Genomic DNA, 15172 nt, shown 5'->3' with positions numbered 1-15172 from the left:
GTGCAGCAGAATTAAGTCACAGAAGGGTCTTCGACTGGTCGAAAGAGATGAATAGGAGGAAAGAACAATGAATAAAACAAAGAATCAAAGTCCTCTCTAATTTTTGCTCTGATAACAAGTCAAACATTAGAAAGTCAAGAATAATATTTGTGAGTGAATATTCTCTGATATCTTATTCACAATCGTGTAAGGAGTATATATACAACCCTTATGTACTACACATCTAATTGTACTACAAGTCAGTACAATCTAATATAGATACCTACTTCTATAAGGTAACTACTAAATACATATATTCTCCTAATAATTCTAGTAATGACTCACAAGTCAACAGTCTCTCTTTCGCTTAGAGTTGCTTTTCGCGTTCGTAATGCAATTTTTCCATTGTACTTCAAGTTGCTTTTCACGTTCTTGCTGCAACTTTTCCAGTGTTTCACTTTTCACTTCAAGTTGCCTCTCTTTCACTTTAAGTCGCTGGGAGTCTGCTTCCAATTGCTTTTCGCGTTCTTGTATTGTACTTTCGAGTGAACTAAATTGCTTTTGAAACTCATTGAGGGTTCTTTTATTAAGCGAATCAAGTTCCTCAGCTTTTAACAAAACTTGCTTCTCTTTTAATTCTAATTCTTTCTCTTTACGTTCGAGATTACAGGACCACTCCTCCAGTGATATCTTACGCGAGCAATGATCTTTCACTTTCAGTTCTATTTCCCTCTTTATTTCCTCTCTTGACTTAAGTGTCTTAGAGCCTTCCACTACTGATTTCTTATGCTCTTTCAACTTCTCCTCCTCTTTCAGTCTCTCCTCTCTCAGTTTCTGCTCTTCTTTAACACGCTCTTGTTTCACATCAAATGCTTTCTTCTGCTCCTCAGTTGTGGATTTCAACTTCTCTTCGATACTCCACTCAATCCAATTCAATTTCTTCTGTTTGGCTTTAATTTGCTTTTCTTTCAAATCAAATTCATCACCCTGTTCCATAATCGTCCTCTCAATCAGATTCAGTTCCTCACGAGATTTGTTCAACTTCTCTTCTATATTCCTCTCAACCCCATTCAATTCTTGAATTCGTTTCTCCATTTGTTTTTCCTTCTCTCCAAGCAATTCGGTATGCTGTTTGATTGATGATTGGAGCGAATTCAAGTAGTTCTTGCTGTCTATAGCGTCTTTTTGTTTCTCCTCAATCATCTTTTCGAGTCCAAGCAACTCATTCACTTTGGACTGCACCTTTAACTCTTTGGCCTCCAACTGCTTCTCTCGTTCCTGGAACTCATTTGCTTTGGACTCTATCCTTAACTCTTTGGCATCCAGCTGCTTCTCTCGTTCATGGAGCGCTTCGAATCGGGTCTGGCTTGCTTCCCAGATCGAATCCAAGTGTTTCTCGAGATCCTTCCATTGAAGGGTGAAGACTAGCATGGAAGATGCTTGGGAGTGCAAGCTCTCGTACATGTTTCTCATACTGTTCTTCTTCAACTCATATTCCTTCAAATCCAATGTCATCTCCTCCATTATATTCTGCTTGGAGGTGAGGGAAAAAAAAAAAAAAAACCACAACACTAAGTTACCGACTGCGTAGTAAGATCTTAAAGTGGAAGGTCAGAAAAACAAGAAACCCTAAATCACTGATTTTGCGCTCTGCACGGGAGAAGAGAAAGCGTAAAGCTTAACAAGCTGAATCGCTAACGTCGCTCTCTGCAGGCTGCAGGGGAAAAGAGAGAGCCTAACCTAAAAAAGGTTTTCTTGAATCGCAAATGGTGCTTTGTGCAGGGGAGAGAGACTTTCTCATTATGCTTTTCTTCCCTTTGCGAGCGTCATATATATAGGCAACAACTCCTATTTCCGTGTGGGAAGGGAAAAGGTGTAGGTCGTCTTTTCCTTTTTGACTTGGGAGTTATAGTTTAATCCTTGTTCTTCTATGACTCTTATTGAGGAGTTTACCTTCTGTAATTAGGTTTCCTCTACTACCTTGGATTGGGAGGACAAAAGAAATTACCTTCCTTGATCAGGTTTTCATATCACAATAAGAAATTTACTGTAAATTTGATATTCTTTTTTTTTTTTTCATGATTCCTTCTTTTTTTTTTCTTTTTTTTTTTTTGCTATGGAGAAGAGCACAATCTCATATATGGCATATGTACAAACTTTAATTTCTTACCATTCCCATTCTCCTACAATGGCATCCTCAACACCGGGTACAATCTTGCAAGTTCTAATTCGCAGATACTGGTTTCTAGGAGTTCACTAATTCAAAGGAGATTTTTCTCCCAAATACGCTTGTTAGTTTGAAAGCTACAAAGAAATTCTGAAATCTAGTGAAATCCCTTCTGCACAAGAGTAAGAGAAAACCACGAGTCTTGACTGATAACTTGATGAATTGAACCCCCAATCTTTCTGGCTCTCTGCCGTTCCTTGGTAAATCTTTCATCAGGGTTTTATACGAACCACAAAAGAACCTGTTCAAAAATTTCAAACAGTTACAAGAAATGTCAGTAAACGAAAAGAAAATAACCACAGTTTAATTTATAAATTATGTCGTGAGCATGTATACAAGACAAGAAGTTGTGAGATATATGTCAGATTCAGTGCAAGACATGTTAATGAGAGAAGGCAAGTGTATAAAAGAGATAGACAGACAGTACTATGTCACAACCAAATGAAGGAGTAAGAACAAAGAAAAAATAGCCTAATGGAGAAAGCAATACCCTCACATTCATGAATAACGCATCTCTACTTTGAAAATCATACACAAGAATCAGCACAAACAAAATTTGAGACATGAATTAGGCAAAAGAAGGTTAAAATCAAATGGACCGCCTGGATCCCACGAGTGAATAGAAAGTTGGATCTACATTGGTGATCCATAATCGCCCCATTTATCCTCTTGGGGACAGGTTTAGTATGTCTGAGAAGTTTTCCCCCAGTATCAACATCAAATACATCACTCAGAACCAAGCCCTTACATGCCTGCATTGGGATACAAGAAAAATAATTTTTCTTTTTCATTCTTTAAACCTGGTACATAGGCTAAAATATAGAAGAACCATTAAAAGGCTCAATGCAAGATGCTTGTATTAGAAATAAATCAAGGTTTGAAGGACTACAGAATCAACTAACACCATTGATATTCCAAGAGATGGTCAAAATCAAAACCTAAGCACAGTCCAAGAATGAAAAAAAAAACTTAGTAGACAGGATAGCAACTGTTCGAAAGGTACAGATACCTAAGCCCAGAACAAGTGCAGGATACACGGTTCAAAGGTACTTCTACCAACACAGATTATGACCAGAACCTTCACCTTTTATCCAAGTAGTGCAGCAGGACTGGATTAAATACTTTGACAATAATCTCCTCTTTTTACCTTTTTTTTTTTGTGTTGCTCTAAAGTTTACTGTTCTCTAATTGAATACGGGTGATTAGAACAAGTCAACAACCAAATACCAGGCGGCAATCTATCATATAATCAATCCACTATTGGTCCATTGAGTCCACAACTAGAGGGAAACAATGGCACCCCTTTATTTACCAGCTCAAAACATCATATACTATACTCTTTTTGGCACGAAAACTGAAATGATATAGGCATGTTGACTATATTGCAGACAGTCACTAAACAAATATGAGGGTAACAAGAAAGAATTTACTCTACAAAATGAAGTATTCCAGGTCATCAACCTGTCAGACAATAAAAGTCAAGCTACCCAACATATCATGGAGGGTGATGGAGCTTCATTCCTAAGAACATATCATGGAGCTTCAAGGTATACTCAGATGGATAATCCATTATAATGACCATAAGGCGATATAATCTTAACAAACCCTACAGTAGCTAGTGATAGAGGGCTGTACATTTCTTAATTTTTAGCTAAATGTAGTCACTATTCTACAGCAATAAACAGAGAGACACTCACATGCAGGGAGATGGGATGTGTCCGCAGAAACAGCGCAAGCAATCCCCAAGTTATGAAAGGCCCCTTTAATGACCCCACAAGAGAAATGGAGATGCATGTTTGGTACCTGTGCTGCCTTGTTTTCAGCCGAGGCTCAGAATATTTTCTTGGAGATACGTCTCCATTTTCAGCGGCCGGATCAAGAGACACGCATGAAAGCCACCGAAACCGATTATCTTGCAACACAAAGGTACCCTGCATGACAAACACATGTTATCTCATCAAACCCTCGCAGACACAACGAATGCCAATTCACATCGATTCTAGAAGTTACCTTATGATTGGTCTTCAAGTTGTCTATCTGCTTCTTGAAAAGTTCAGACCGGAAATGCTTGCAGATGAACTTAATTGCATCGAGATGATCAGTAAATCAGGCCGCTCCATTGTATACCTAACAAGCAGAACCCATTCATTACTCTGTACAGTGTACACAAATACACATAAATTCAGTACCTCACTCCTATTCCTATACTTTGATCAACATTAAAAAAAAAAACAAAAACAAAATTGCGTATACATTTTTCACCAACTCTGCACATGTAAAGCAATTTCCTTTAAATTAAAGTAGACATCTTTACATAAATTAAACATTGAAAATCACATGATCTCTGATTTCCCACATTTTCTCAACTCTACCAAATTGTCAACGGCTATTTCAGGTCTAAATTGAATGAAATTAGGGCACAAAATGGAAAGGGGAAGACTTTAAGAGAAGTTGTGATAGTGTGCGGGGAGGTGTACCTCTCGTAGAGCTGGTGGCCGACCTGGTAGCCAATAGCGTCGATCCTACTGGCAACAAGCTAGCTCGGGCTTATTGGCGTGTAAGCAATTGCAGTACATGGAGACCATCTCTGTGAGTAGACTATCTACGCAGCTCTCTGAGACCTCTCTCCCCATTTTCTCTCTCTCTCTCTCTTCGTCTCTCAACTTTGGCTCTGCTCCTTTACTAGAGTGAAATGATTTTCTGTCTTTTCCAACACGGGCCTGCAGATAACTTTGTGAATTTTTCCTTTTTCTCACGAAGAAAAGATAACTTACACATAATTGAGAGATTACTCGAGAGAAAAGATAGAGGGGGGTGGGGGTATTTTTTGATAACATTGGGGTCAGACATGTTATATGATGAGATAGCTTCGTTCGAGACTTTATTAACATCTAGGCACCAAGTTAGTTATGGTAAGAAAAATTATCATCTTCAAAACACAGGATTAAGAATTAGATTTGAGGCCTTCGATCCATTTCTTGTGTCACTTCGAACCAAAAAAAGAAAAGAAAGTGAAAGTACTCGTAAAAATAATACAACTACAAGATCAGAGGTAGCCTAAGTGGTGAATGGAGGTTGAAAATTGGGTTAGAACTGGGTTAAATTATGAGTTCGATTCGATTCTCCTCTGATCTATGTGAACCCAAAAAGAAAAGAAAAAAAATACATAGGTATTTGTTGGTGAGGTTGCCCTATCTTTGGCCACGAAGCTAGCCCCAACTCCCATCTCTTTTTCATTAAGTGATGGTTAACCAACATCTGGAATCCTTTTAATTTTGAGGATGATGGAACAAAGAAAGAGATTGAATGAGGGATGCAAGAGAACAAAAAAGCAATGTGGGTTTTGAACTTTTGATTAAAGCTTTGCCAAAAAAAAAAACAGAAAAAAAGATTAAGAAAGGATGCAGCTGAGCCAAGCCGAGGAAGAGAAGGAAAAATACACGTGGACAATTAAGCCACGTGTCGTATTCTCAAAAGATGGTCGGACTATTGTGACGCGGTTTGCCAAAATTTTGGCAGAAAACGCCTGCAGCCTGCTTGTTTCATGGTCGGGAGTAACAGTGCAATTTATTACTCGTGCTTTCTGTGTTATTTCCAAAATAAAGCCCACCACTAATCCATTGAAGACCCTATATTTTTGTTATCTCGCCGTAGACTATCCGTCAACAAACTGTACTTTGGCTGGTTGGGTAGCTAGATCTACAAGAAGCTGCTGAGGTAGAGTCTGAATCGGAAGCTGATCAAGGTATTCAAACAATGACGTCGACTTCGTCTCCTCGTCGACTATGGAAATACGATGTGTTTCTAAGCTTCAGGGGAGAAGATACCCGTAGGATGTTCGTCGGCCATCTGTATCAGGCATTGAAACATAAAGGAATTGACACTTTTATAGATTCCGAGGATCTGTCGAAAGGAAATTCCATTGGCGAGCTGTTAACAGCAATTGAGGAGTCAAGAATTGCCATTGTCGTTCTTTCAGAGAATTTCGTTACTTCGTCGTGGTGCTTGGATGAAGTCGTGAAGATAATGCAATGCAAGAAAGAGATGGGACAAATAGTCATTCCGCTCTTCTACGAAGTGGATCCTTCTGATGTGCGGCACCAAAGGGGAAGTTTTCGGCTCCGCAGGAAAGTGGAAGTGGAAGTAATGGAACACGAAGAAGTATATGGGGAGAATGAGCATAAGTTGAAGGAGTGGGCAGCTGCTTTGACAGAGCTGGCCAATCTTTCTGGCTGGGATTCCGCGAAATCCAGGTACTTAAGTCTCTTTACTTCATTAACTCCCTCCCTCCTTCCTGCATATATATTTTGACAGGGCGCATCTTAATTAAAGTTGAACTTTTCTCTAATGTTTAGAATTGGTGGATCTAAGTTACTTGCTTAATCAGCATTTTTATCTATTTTCTTTTGTTCTTTTCAGACACGATATAGAATTGATTAAGTCCATTGTTGATGATGGATCTCAAAAGTTAAATTATTTAGCCTCTTCAAGTGTTGACAAGGGTTTCGTAGGAATGGATTCCCGCATTGGTGATTTGTTGCACAATTATATTTGTCCACAGTTTGGTGGTGTTCGTATTATAGGGATCCATGGCATGCGAGGAATAGGCAAGACAACACTTGCTGTAGCTGTTTTTGATGAAATCCGTCAGAATTTTGACCGAAGCTGCTTTCTTTCTGATGTTAGAGAAAGGTCCAAAACGGATGGCCTAGTTTCTCTACAAAAAAAACTTCTTTTCAGTATCCTGGAGGCAAAAATTGACATACAGAATGAATATGCAGGAGCTACAATGATCAAAAGGCGGTTATGTAAAATAAAGGTGCTTGTTGTTATTGATGATGTGGATCACCTCAATCAATTAGAGAAATTGGCTGGAAGTCGTGACTGGTTTGGTCCAGGGAGTAGAATTGTTGTAACCACCCCAGATATTCATTTGCTAAAGACACATGATGTTGATGCTACATACAAGGCTACTGGGTTAAATGGTGGTGAAGCTATTCATTTATTGAGTTTAAAGGCTTTCAAGAAAAACGTCCCACCAGAAGATCATTTGGAGTTGTGCAACATCATTTTAGGGTATGCTCAAGGGCTTCCATTGGCTGTTGTGGTTTTAGGTTCTTTTCTATGTGGTAGAAGCATTAGGGAATGGGAAAGTGCAATAGATAGGCTAAATAATACACCACATCCAGAAATTATCGATGTGCTTCAGATTAGTTTTGATGGACTACAGGAAAAAGGCAAGGATATATTCCTACATATAGCTTGCTTTTACAAGGGTTGGGATAGGGATCGTGTGACACAAATACTAGACTATTGCGAGCTAGAACCTGACATTGGTTTAAGTGTTCTTGCTGATAGATCTCTCATAACCATCTCCAACAACAAACTGTCAATGCATGATTTGCTACAAGAACTGGGCTGGAAAATAGTTCGTCGACAGTCTCCTACAGAGCCAGGCAAACGTAGTAGATTATGGTCTCATAAAGAGATCCACAGTGTGTTAAACAATGTAAGGTAATTGCTTGATTATGTAGAAAAAGAAAGAGAAGCATAGAACAGTTTAATTTATACCATGCAACTTCACTTATTAGTATTACTCCTGTTTTTCATAATTAGGGAACAGGCGCAATCCAAGCCATGGTAATGGACTTGCCTGAGTTAGAAGTGGCTCATTGGAGACCAGAAGCCTTTTCAAATTTGTCTCAACTCAGTCTTCTCCATATTCGTAATGTGCATCTTCCCAAAGGCCTCACTTTTCTTTCTAATTCCTTGAGACTCATTGAATGGAGCAGGTATCCCTTAAGATCCCTCCCACAAAATTTTGAACCAGACGAACTTATTGAACTTAACTTGTGCCACAGCAACATTGAACACCTCTGGAAAGGAGCAAAGGTATGACTGTTGGTTAATAGACTATTGATTGTTCATTAATTTGTATTGGAAAAGGCTGTTTTATGTTGGTCCCTTACTATTTTCCTGATTGCTTAATATATGTGCTGAACAGAATTATGACAAATTAAAGTTCATCAGACTTTGCCATTCTCAAAAAATTGTCCAGACCCCAGACCTCACAGGCGTTCAAAATCTTGAGACTTTAGATCTTGAAGGATGTAAGACTTTGGGAAAACTTCATCAATCCCTCGGACAACTCAAAAGGCTTATTGTGTTGAATCTTAAAGATTGTGAGAGTCTCGAGAATCTGCCAAGTAAGATTGAAATGGAATCTCTCGAAACTTTAATTCTTTCTAACTGCTCAAAAGTTAAGAAGATTCCCGAGTTTGCTGGAAATATGGAGCGTTTATCGAAGCTTTATCTCAATGAGACTGCCATTGAAAAACTACCTGTGTCAATTGGACGCCTGAGTGGCCTTGCTTCGCTGGATCTAAGCAACTGCAAAAATCTTATTTCCCTTCCAAGCACCTTTAGTAGATTGGAGTCTCTTGAAAAGCTTAATCTTTCTGGATGTTTGAAACTTGGTGAACAGGATAGTGCGAGGGAGAATGGTGCAATTAGAACTGCTGTAAATCATCTTATGAAACGTGGTTGTGAAGTTGTTGGGAAATATTTGTCATGGTCCTTGTCTTCTAGATTGGTGCAAAGAGCAGATATAGAACCAATGAGTATGCAGTTGCCTGCATCTGATCTCTGTTATTCTACGGAGCAAAATGCAAATACATCAATGAGTATCCAGTTGCTACTATCTCGTCTTTGTAATTTAACAGATCTAAATATAAGTAACTGCAATCTTGGTGATGAAGCATATGCCAACTTTGGCTGTTTTCCCTCCTTAGTGGCACTGAATCTGAGTGGAAATAATTTTGTTAAGCTTCCTCCAAGCATCAGATCCTGTTTTAAGCTTCAGAACATTAACTTGGAGAATTGCAAGACACTTCAAGAGTTGTCAGGCCTTCCATCAAATAGTAAATTGGACGTGAGGGCAGGTGGTTGTTCTTCACTGGAAATGCTGTTTGATGTATCCAATTTTAAGAGATTGGAGAAATCATATTTCAATTTCATCAATTGCTTCAAACTAAATGACAATGCTCCACTAACATAGCATTTGAAATGCTGAGGATATTCCTTAATCAGGTACTAGCTCCCTCTCTCTCTTGTTGTGGTGTGTGTTTTTGCTCATATTAAATCAATTAAATAAAATACCTATTTTTCATGACAGAGAATTTCTAATACGACGGAAACTTTTCAAATTGTAATTCCTGGAAGTAGAATTCCTGAGTGGTTCGATCATCGAAGTTTTGAGAGTTCATTAATTGTAGACCTACTTCCAGGTTGGAATAAGAGTACGTTTTTGGGATTTGTTTTGTGTGCTGGCTTTGTACTCCATGAGCACTGTCAGGTTGATAAGCTTGATTTCCATCAGTTCAAGACTTTTAACGCTACTCATCATCTTGTATGTTGCCTGAAGCTGAATGGAAGAGAATTAGAAGTATACGGCAAACAGCCTGCATTTCGCTTTAGCAAACAACTTTGCCAAGTTGATTCAGATCACCTTTGGATATTCTATGTGTCCCGTGATAAATACTTTGGTACAGATTGGTGGCATAACAGTTGGAGTCAGCTTGAGTTCCTAGTTCAAACCAGAGGGCCAGGTCTGAAGGTGAAGGAGTGCGGGGTGCGTCTGATATATGAGCAAGATGTGCAAGAGTTGAACCAAAAAATGATTCAATCTATTAGTAGGATGTCTCCATGTGAGGATATATTGATTGATTTTGAGAATCGAGTCGAAGGGGAAACCAGTGGTACAGGTAGCAGAACCTGCAACCTTGAAGAACTGTAGGATTGACAGAAATATAGGGATTCATTACTGGCCACTTTGAAAAGCCAAAATTAAGGACTTTTTGATCCCATGGTTGGATATGAGTGCAGAATGGTCAGTGGTCTCTCTTCGCTCATTGAACTGCTGCAGTAATTACTATCTGGAGCTCTCTTGCCTCATTTTTCACAGATAGGTGAGCGTCGATCCCTCTAGTTTCTATATGGTGTCTTATTAATTAGATAGCTCTTAATCTGCCGGCATATTTAGCGGACTCCACCACAAATTATCTCAAAACAACACTATAATATGTCACTTGCATTACTGACATTATGGTAACAAATAAGTAATGTTATAAGAAAGATGAAACAATTTGAGGTCATCGTTACATGCTATATTTTGGAGACATGGCGCTCATTGTTTCCAATGATAATACAAACTTAGACTCATTTTTTAGTTATAACCAATATTAGTACAAACTCAAATCAGAGGTTTGTTTCAACATTGTTGCTCCAACCATGGTCAAAGTTTAGGAAGAAATAACCATTTTTATACTTTTTTAATTTTAATAGTTTAGCAAGAATAATAAGAAAGTGTAACTTAATGCACCAGAGCTACTTTCTCTACTTACATTTAGGACATCTAGTGATTTTGTTATTTTAGGAGCATGATAGGGAGTACATGGAGCAAATTCCTTAAATTTAACTTGAAAGCTCATTTAGTGAGTCTGTTGGAGCTGCTGTTATCATGAGTAACCTATATTACTTGCAGTAGTTTTATGTTTATAATAATCTGAATTTGCGCGTTGCTTCTCTATAGTTAGTTTGATATATAGGAAAAGCATGTAAAGCTAGTAATTCTAGTCTATATGCTATCAGTACCTTTGCAGGCTTGCACTATTGAAATTGTACTTTCATACAATGTAGATTGGTGTGCTGTTGAAGAGAAATTTAAGTAATCTTGCATTGCACTCTTAGCAGATTGTATGACAGTAATGTGGCTTCCCTTGAAGATGATGGCCAGGCGTTCTATATTGTAAACCGATAAAGGTATGGATGTTAGGAAGGTCCACACTTATACCATTGGATGCTAAATTGCCATAATTGTAACAATGGATGCTATGGCACATTCTTTGCAATTTACATGTGGTAGATGTTGGGCCAATTTGTGTTGCCATTAGTCATTCATTCTAGAGTTGATAAAGATGAATGCATTCGTAGCACGAACTAAGAAAGTGTGGGAGACTATTCAAAATTTATTCAAAATTTGTGGTAAGCATACCCTGATTTATAAAGCTTTTCTTCAGGTGATGCTCAATGTGTTGTATTGTTCTGTACCGGTTTTCTTAATTTACTGTCATGCATTGTTGCTCTCGAGTACAAAGTTGATGCTCAATGTATATGATGAAGATATTGTTATGAGAAAATCTGAAGGACACCCCAAGCAAGGTGTAAGACTGTCGTTTACATTTCTTGAAACTACAGAGCTATCATGATGCTGTCATGGGAAGAACACACCCCCCTTGGAGGATCCCTAAAATTGTTCAAGACATTAGACACCTTGCTTCTAGATTTACCACAATATCCTTTAGACATTTATCGAGAGGCAAATTTTGTCGCCGACTCTATTGCTCACCTTGGGCACTCCTCTATTGATGGGCTTTTCTGGACGGACACTGTCCCCAGGAGTGCGTCTAATGCCCTTCCGTGTAATGTTGTAAACTTTGGTTGCCGAAGAGACTTCCGTATTTAATATAATATTTTCGTATAAAAATAAAAATAAAACTACAGAGCTATCATCTTTAACATTTCGACATTCTTGCACTTTACACTGCAGGGAGATCCTTATTGTTATCGACTATAGTCATCCAGGTTTCAGTAATTAATACGTACATGGGGGCATGGATTGCTTAAAACTGGTAGGGGTTGGGCGTAGAGGCCCAAGATGAGCAGGTAGGGATAGACCCAAAAACAGAAAAAGGAAAGCAGATAAGATAGTCCAAATGGGCTGATGGGCGTTCAATCTCAATCTCTCCCCATTTTCCCTCAAGTGAAGACGACCCTGACTGTCTCGTATCACTCGCCACCGACCAAATCAGCACAAGCACAACATGATTCAGGAGTATGATCGAGCCTCTTTGCGGCTTCTCCGATTATTTCTCTTCTTTCCCATGGATGACTATGAACGAGGAATATGGGAGCCTGGTCCTAGTGCTCCAACTGATGATGAGGATGAACGGACCAACAGCACGAATGTAACGTGACAGAGATTTCTTCCGCTTTTTCCATCACTACGAACAGAAGGAGCGTGGATCATCTGCTAATGATGATGATTTCTTCTTCGAATTCAAAAGACTGAATCAAGTGACGGATTGCAGCTTGATTTTCACGCCTTCCTGAAACAAGTGATGATCTGTAGCTTCGTCGCTAGAGAAATGTTTCTATTGATAATGATAATAAATTAATAATGACGAGAGCAACAGCATGCCATCTCCTGAGAGAGAGATCTGAGACAAAAAAGCCAAAACTTCTCTAATTTTTATTGAAATCAAATGACAAGCATGATTTGAATGCTCCACATTTCATAGGGTTGCACGCTTTTGGGTAACTGTCCTTGCATTGCCAACCGAACATACAGTTCACCCCGATAACCTGCACTCTCATTGGAATCAAAATCACAAGTGCAGGATCCATGGTTCAAAGGTACTTCTAGTGTTGGTTATGACCAGAACCTTCACTTTTTTATCAAAGCAGTGCAGCAGGGCTGGATAGAATACTTTGGCAATAATGTTCTCTTTTTACCCTTTTTTTTTTTTTTTGTGTGTTGCTCCAAAGTTCACTGTTCTTTAATTGAATATGGGTGAGTTAGAACAAGTCAACAACCAAATACGTACCAGGCAGCAATCTATCATATAATCCATCCATTGTTGGTCCATTGAGGCCATGACTAACGGGAAACAATGCGACGCCTTTATTTACTAGCTCAAAACATCATATACTACTCTTTTTGGCAGGAAAACTGAATTGATATAGGCATTTCTTGACTATATTGCAGACTGTCACCTTAACAAATATGAGGGTTACAAGAAAGAATTTACTCAACAAACAATTAAGTATTCCAGGCCATCAACCTTTCGATCAGACAATAAAAGTCAACGTACACAACATATCATGGAGCTTCATTCCTAAGAATGATAGCCATATAAGGTATACTCAGATGGATAATCCATTACAATGACCATAGGGCGATGTAATCTTAACAAACCTCGCGGTAGCTAGTGATAGAGGGCTGTACTTAATTTTAGCTAAATGTAGTCACAATTCTACAGCACTAAACAGAGAGACACTCACCTGCAGGGAGATGGGATGTGTCCACAGAAACAGCGCAAGTAATCCCCAAGTTATGAAGAGCCCCTTTAATGACCCTGCAAGAGAAATGGAGGTGCATGGTCGGTACTTGTGCCGCCTTGTTTTCAGCCGAGGCCTCAGAATTTTCTTGAGATACGTCTCCATTTTCAGTGGACGAATGCAAATTCACATCGATTCTAGAAGTTACCCTGTGATTGATCTTCAAGTCGCCTATCTGCTTTCTTGAAAAGCTCAGACCAGAAATCCTTGCAGATGAACTTAATTGCATCGAGATGATCAGTAAACCAGGCCGCTCCATTGTATACCTAACATGCAGAACTCAATCATTACTCTTATACACAAATACACATAAACTCAGTACCTCATTCCTATAGTCCTATTCCTATAAAGCAATTTCCTTAAGATTAAAGTAGACATCTTTACATAAATTAAACATTGAAAATCACATGATCACTAATTTCCCACATTTTCTTAACTCTACCAAAATGGAAAGGTGAAGACTTTAAGAGGAGTTGTGATAGTGTGCGGGGAGGTGTACCTCTCGGAGAGCTGGTGGCCGACCTGGTAGCCAATAGCGTGGATCCTACTGGCAGCAAGCTCGGGCTTATGGGTGTATAACCGATTGCAGTACATGGAGACCATCTCTGTGAGTAGACTATCCACGCAGCTCTCTGAGACCATTTTCTCTTTTTTAATTCCTACGTTGGGCTGTTACTCTGTTAGTGAGCGGTGATGTCTAACACCGTGTACATCAGGGGGTGGGGTAAAAGAGTTACACTGTCGTTGCAGAATAAAAAAAGTTAAAAAAATAAAAAAATTCCTATGTTGGGCTTCTTGGGCTATCTTATAGGTCTGTGGATAACTTTGTGAATTTTCTTTTTTCTCACGGGTTTCTGAGGAAACCAGTCGAGGACAAACTGAGAGACTACTCGGGAGAAAAGAATAAGGGGTTTGGGTATTTTTTTTTGGGCCAATTACATATAAGGCCATTTTTGAATGTTTTTTTTGTCATAGGGCCACCAAATATCTTTTTCCCTCATAAGGCCACTTGATTAAAAATTGTGTTAAATTTTAGATATAAAAACTAACATATTTACGTAAATGCCACTAGAATAAAAAGTCAACAATCATTCTCTCTCTTCTCTCCGGCGAGGTTTCCGGCCGACTACCGGCAAGGGTCTTCGGCCGACCTCCGGCGACTTCCGACAAGGTCTCCGGCCGACCTCCGACAACTTCCGACGAGGGTCTCCGGCGACCATAAAAGCTACTGTCACTAACATCAAAAGCTACTGTCACTAGCAACAAAAGCTACTCTGATAAGATTTCCGGCGACCTCCGGCGAGATCATAAAAGTTACTATCACCAGTAACAAAAGCTACGCTCACCAAAATCAAAAGCTACTATCCTCACCAACAACTACTCCCAACACCAAAATCTACTATCCCCAACACCAAAATCTACTCTCACCAACAACAAAAGTTACTCCGATGAGTTTTCAAGAGAAGTAACAAAAGCTACTGTAACCCACACTAAAATCTACTCTCACCAACAACAAAAGCTACTCCGGTGAGTTCCAGCGAGGTAACAAAAGCTACTGACACTAACACCAAAAGCTACTCTTACCAATAACAAAATCTACTTCGGTGAAGTCTCCGGCGAGATCGCAAAAGCTACTGCCACCCACACCAAAAGTTACTGTCACAAACAACAAAAGCTACTTTCACTGACAGCAAAAGCTACGCTCACCAACAAGAAAAACTACTGTCACCAACACCAAATTGCTACTGTCACCAATAATAAAAGCTACTATAATCAATGTCAAAAGCT

General features: G+C 39.1%; 2 protein-coding genes and 2 pseudogenes across 4 annotated transcripts; 1 reads left to right on the top strand and 3 right to left on the bottom strand.

Annotated features, from left to right (window-relative positions):
• Window positions 1-327: 327 nt before the first annotated feature.
• Window positions 328-1503, bottom strand: LOC133730563 (uncharacterized). Its single transcript, XM_062158128.1, has one exon. It carries the CDS (start codon window positions 1501-1503, stop codon window positions 328-330), a length of 1176 nt encoding a protein of 391 aa, XP_062014112.1.
• Window positions 1504-2106: 603 nt separating this feature from the next.
• On the bottom strand, window positions 2107-5554 carry LOC133733693 (uncharacterized; annotated as a pseudogene).
• A 186-nt stretch (window positions 5555-5740) lies between these two features.
• LOC133731728 (disease resistance protein RPV1-like) lies at window positions 5741-11756 on the top strand. Of its 3 annotated transcripts, XM_062159136.1 has the most exons (7): window positions 5741-6459; window positions 6626-7715; window positions 7823-8098; window positions 8211-9295; window positions 9381-10173; window positions 10958-11026; window positions 11284-11756. In XM_062159136.1, the coding sequence occupies exons 1-4, from the start codon at window positions 5963-5965 to the stop codon at window positions 9261-9263; spliced, it is 2916 nt and encodes a 971-aa protein (XP_062015120.1). In that variant the 5' UTR covers window positions 5741-5962; the 3' UTR covers window positions 9264-9295; window positions 9381-10173; window positions 10958-11026; window positions 11284-11756. The 3 variants fall into 3 exon arrangements, with proteins under 3 accessions (XP_062015120.1, XP_062015119.1, XP_062015121.1); XM_062159135.1 differs by lacking the exon at window positions 11284-11756 and having other exon boundaries at window positions 10958-11278; XM_062159137.1 differs by lacking the exon at window positions 11284-11756 and having other exon boundaries at window positions 10904-11278.
• A 1313-nt stretch (window positions 11757-13069) lies between these two features.
• On the bottom strand, window positions 13070-14091 carry LOC133732787 (uncharacterized; annotated as a pseudogene).
• Window positions 14092-15172: the final 1081 nt, after the last annotated feature.

This window comes from Rosa rugosa, chromosome 2 (genome assembly GCF_958449725.1).
Source record: "Rosa rugosa chromosome 2, drRosRugo1.1, whole genome shotgun sequence".
NCBI lineage: Eukaryota > Viridiplantae > Streptophyta > Magnoliopsida > Rosales > Rosaceae > Rosa > Rosa rugosa.
The sequence above is the reverse complement of the archived record's forward strand: the minus strand, read 5'-3'. Positions and strand labels throughout refer to the sequence as shown.

Excerpts from the sequence above, each read along its gene's own strand:
- LOC133731728 (XM_062159136.1), top strand. The coding sequence starts at position 5,963 with ATGACGTCGACTTCGTCTCCTCGTCGACTATGGAAATACGATGTGTTT. Across the intron at positions 6,460-6,625 it reads TGGGATTCCGCGAAATCCAG|ACACGATATAGAATTGATTA; the intron begins GTACTTAAGTCT and ends TGTTCTTTTCAG. Across the intron at positions 7,716-7,822 it reads TCCACAGTGTGTTAAACAAT|GGAACAGGCGCAATCCAAGC; the intron begins GTAAGGTAATTG and ends TTTCATAATTAG.
- LOC133730563 (XM_062158128.1), bottom strand. The coding sequence starts at position 1,503 with ATGGAGGAGATGACATTGGATTTGAAGGAATATGAGTTGAAGAAGAAC.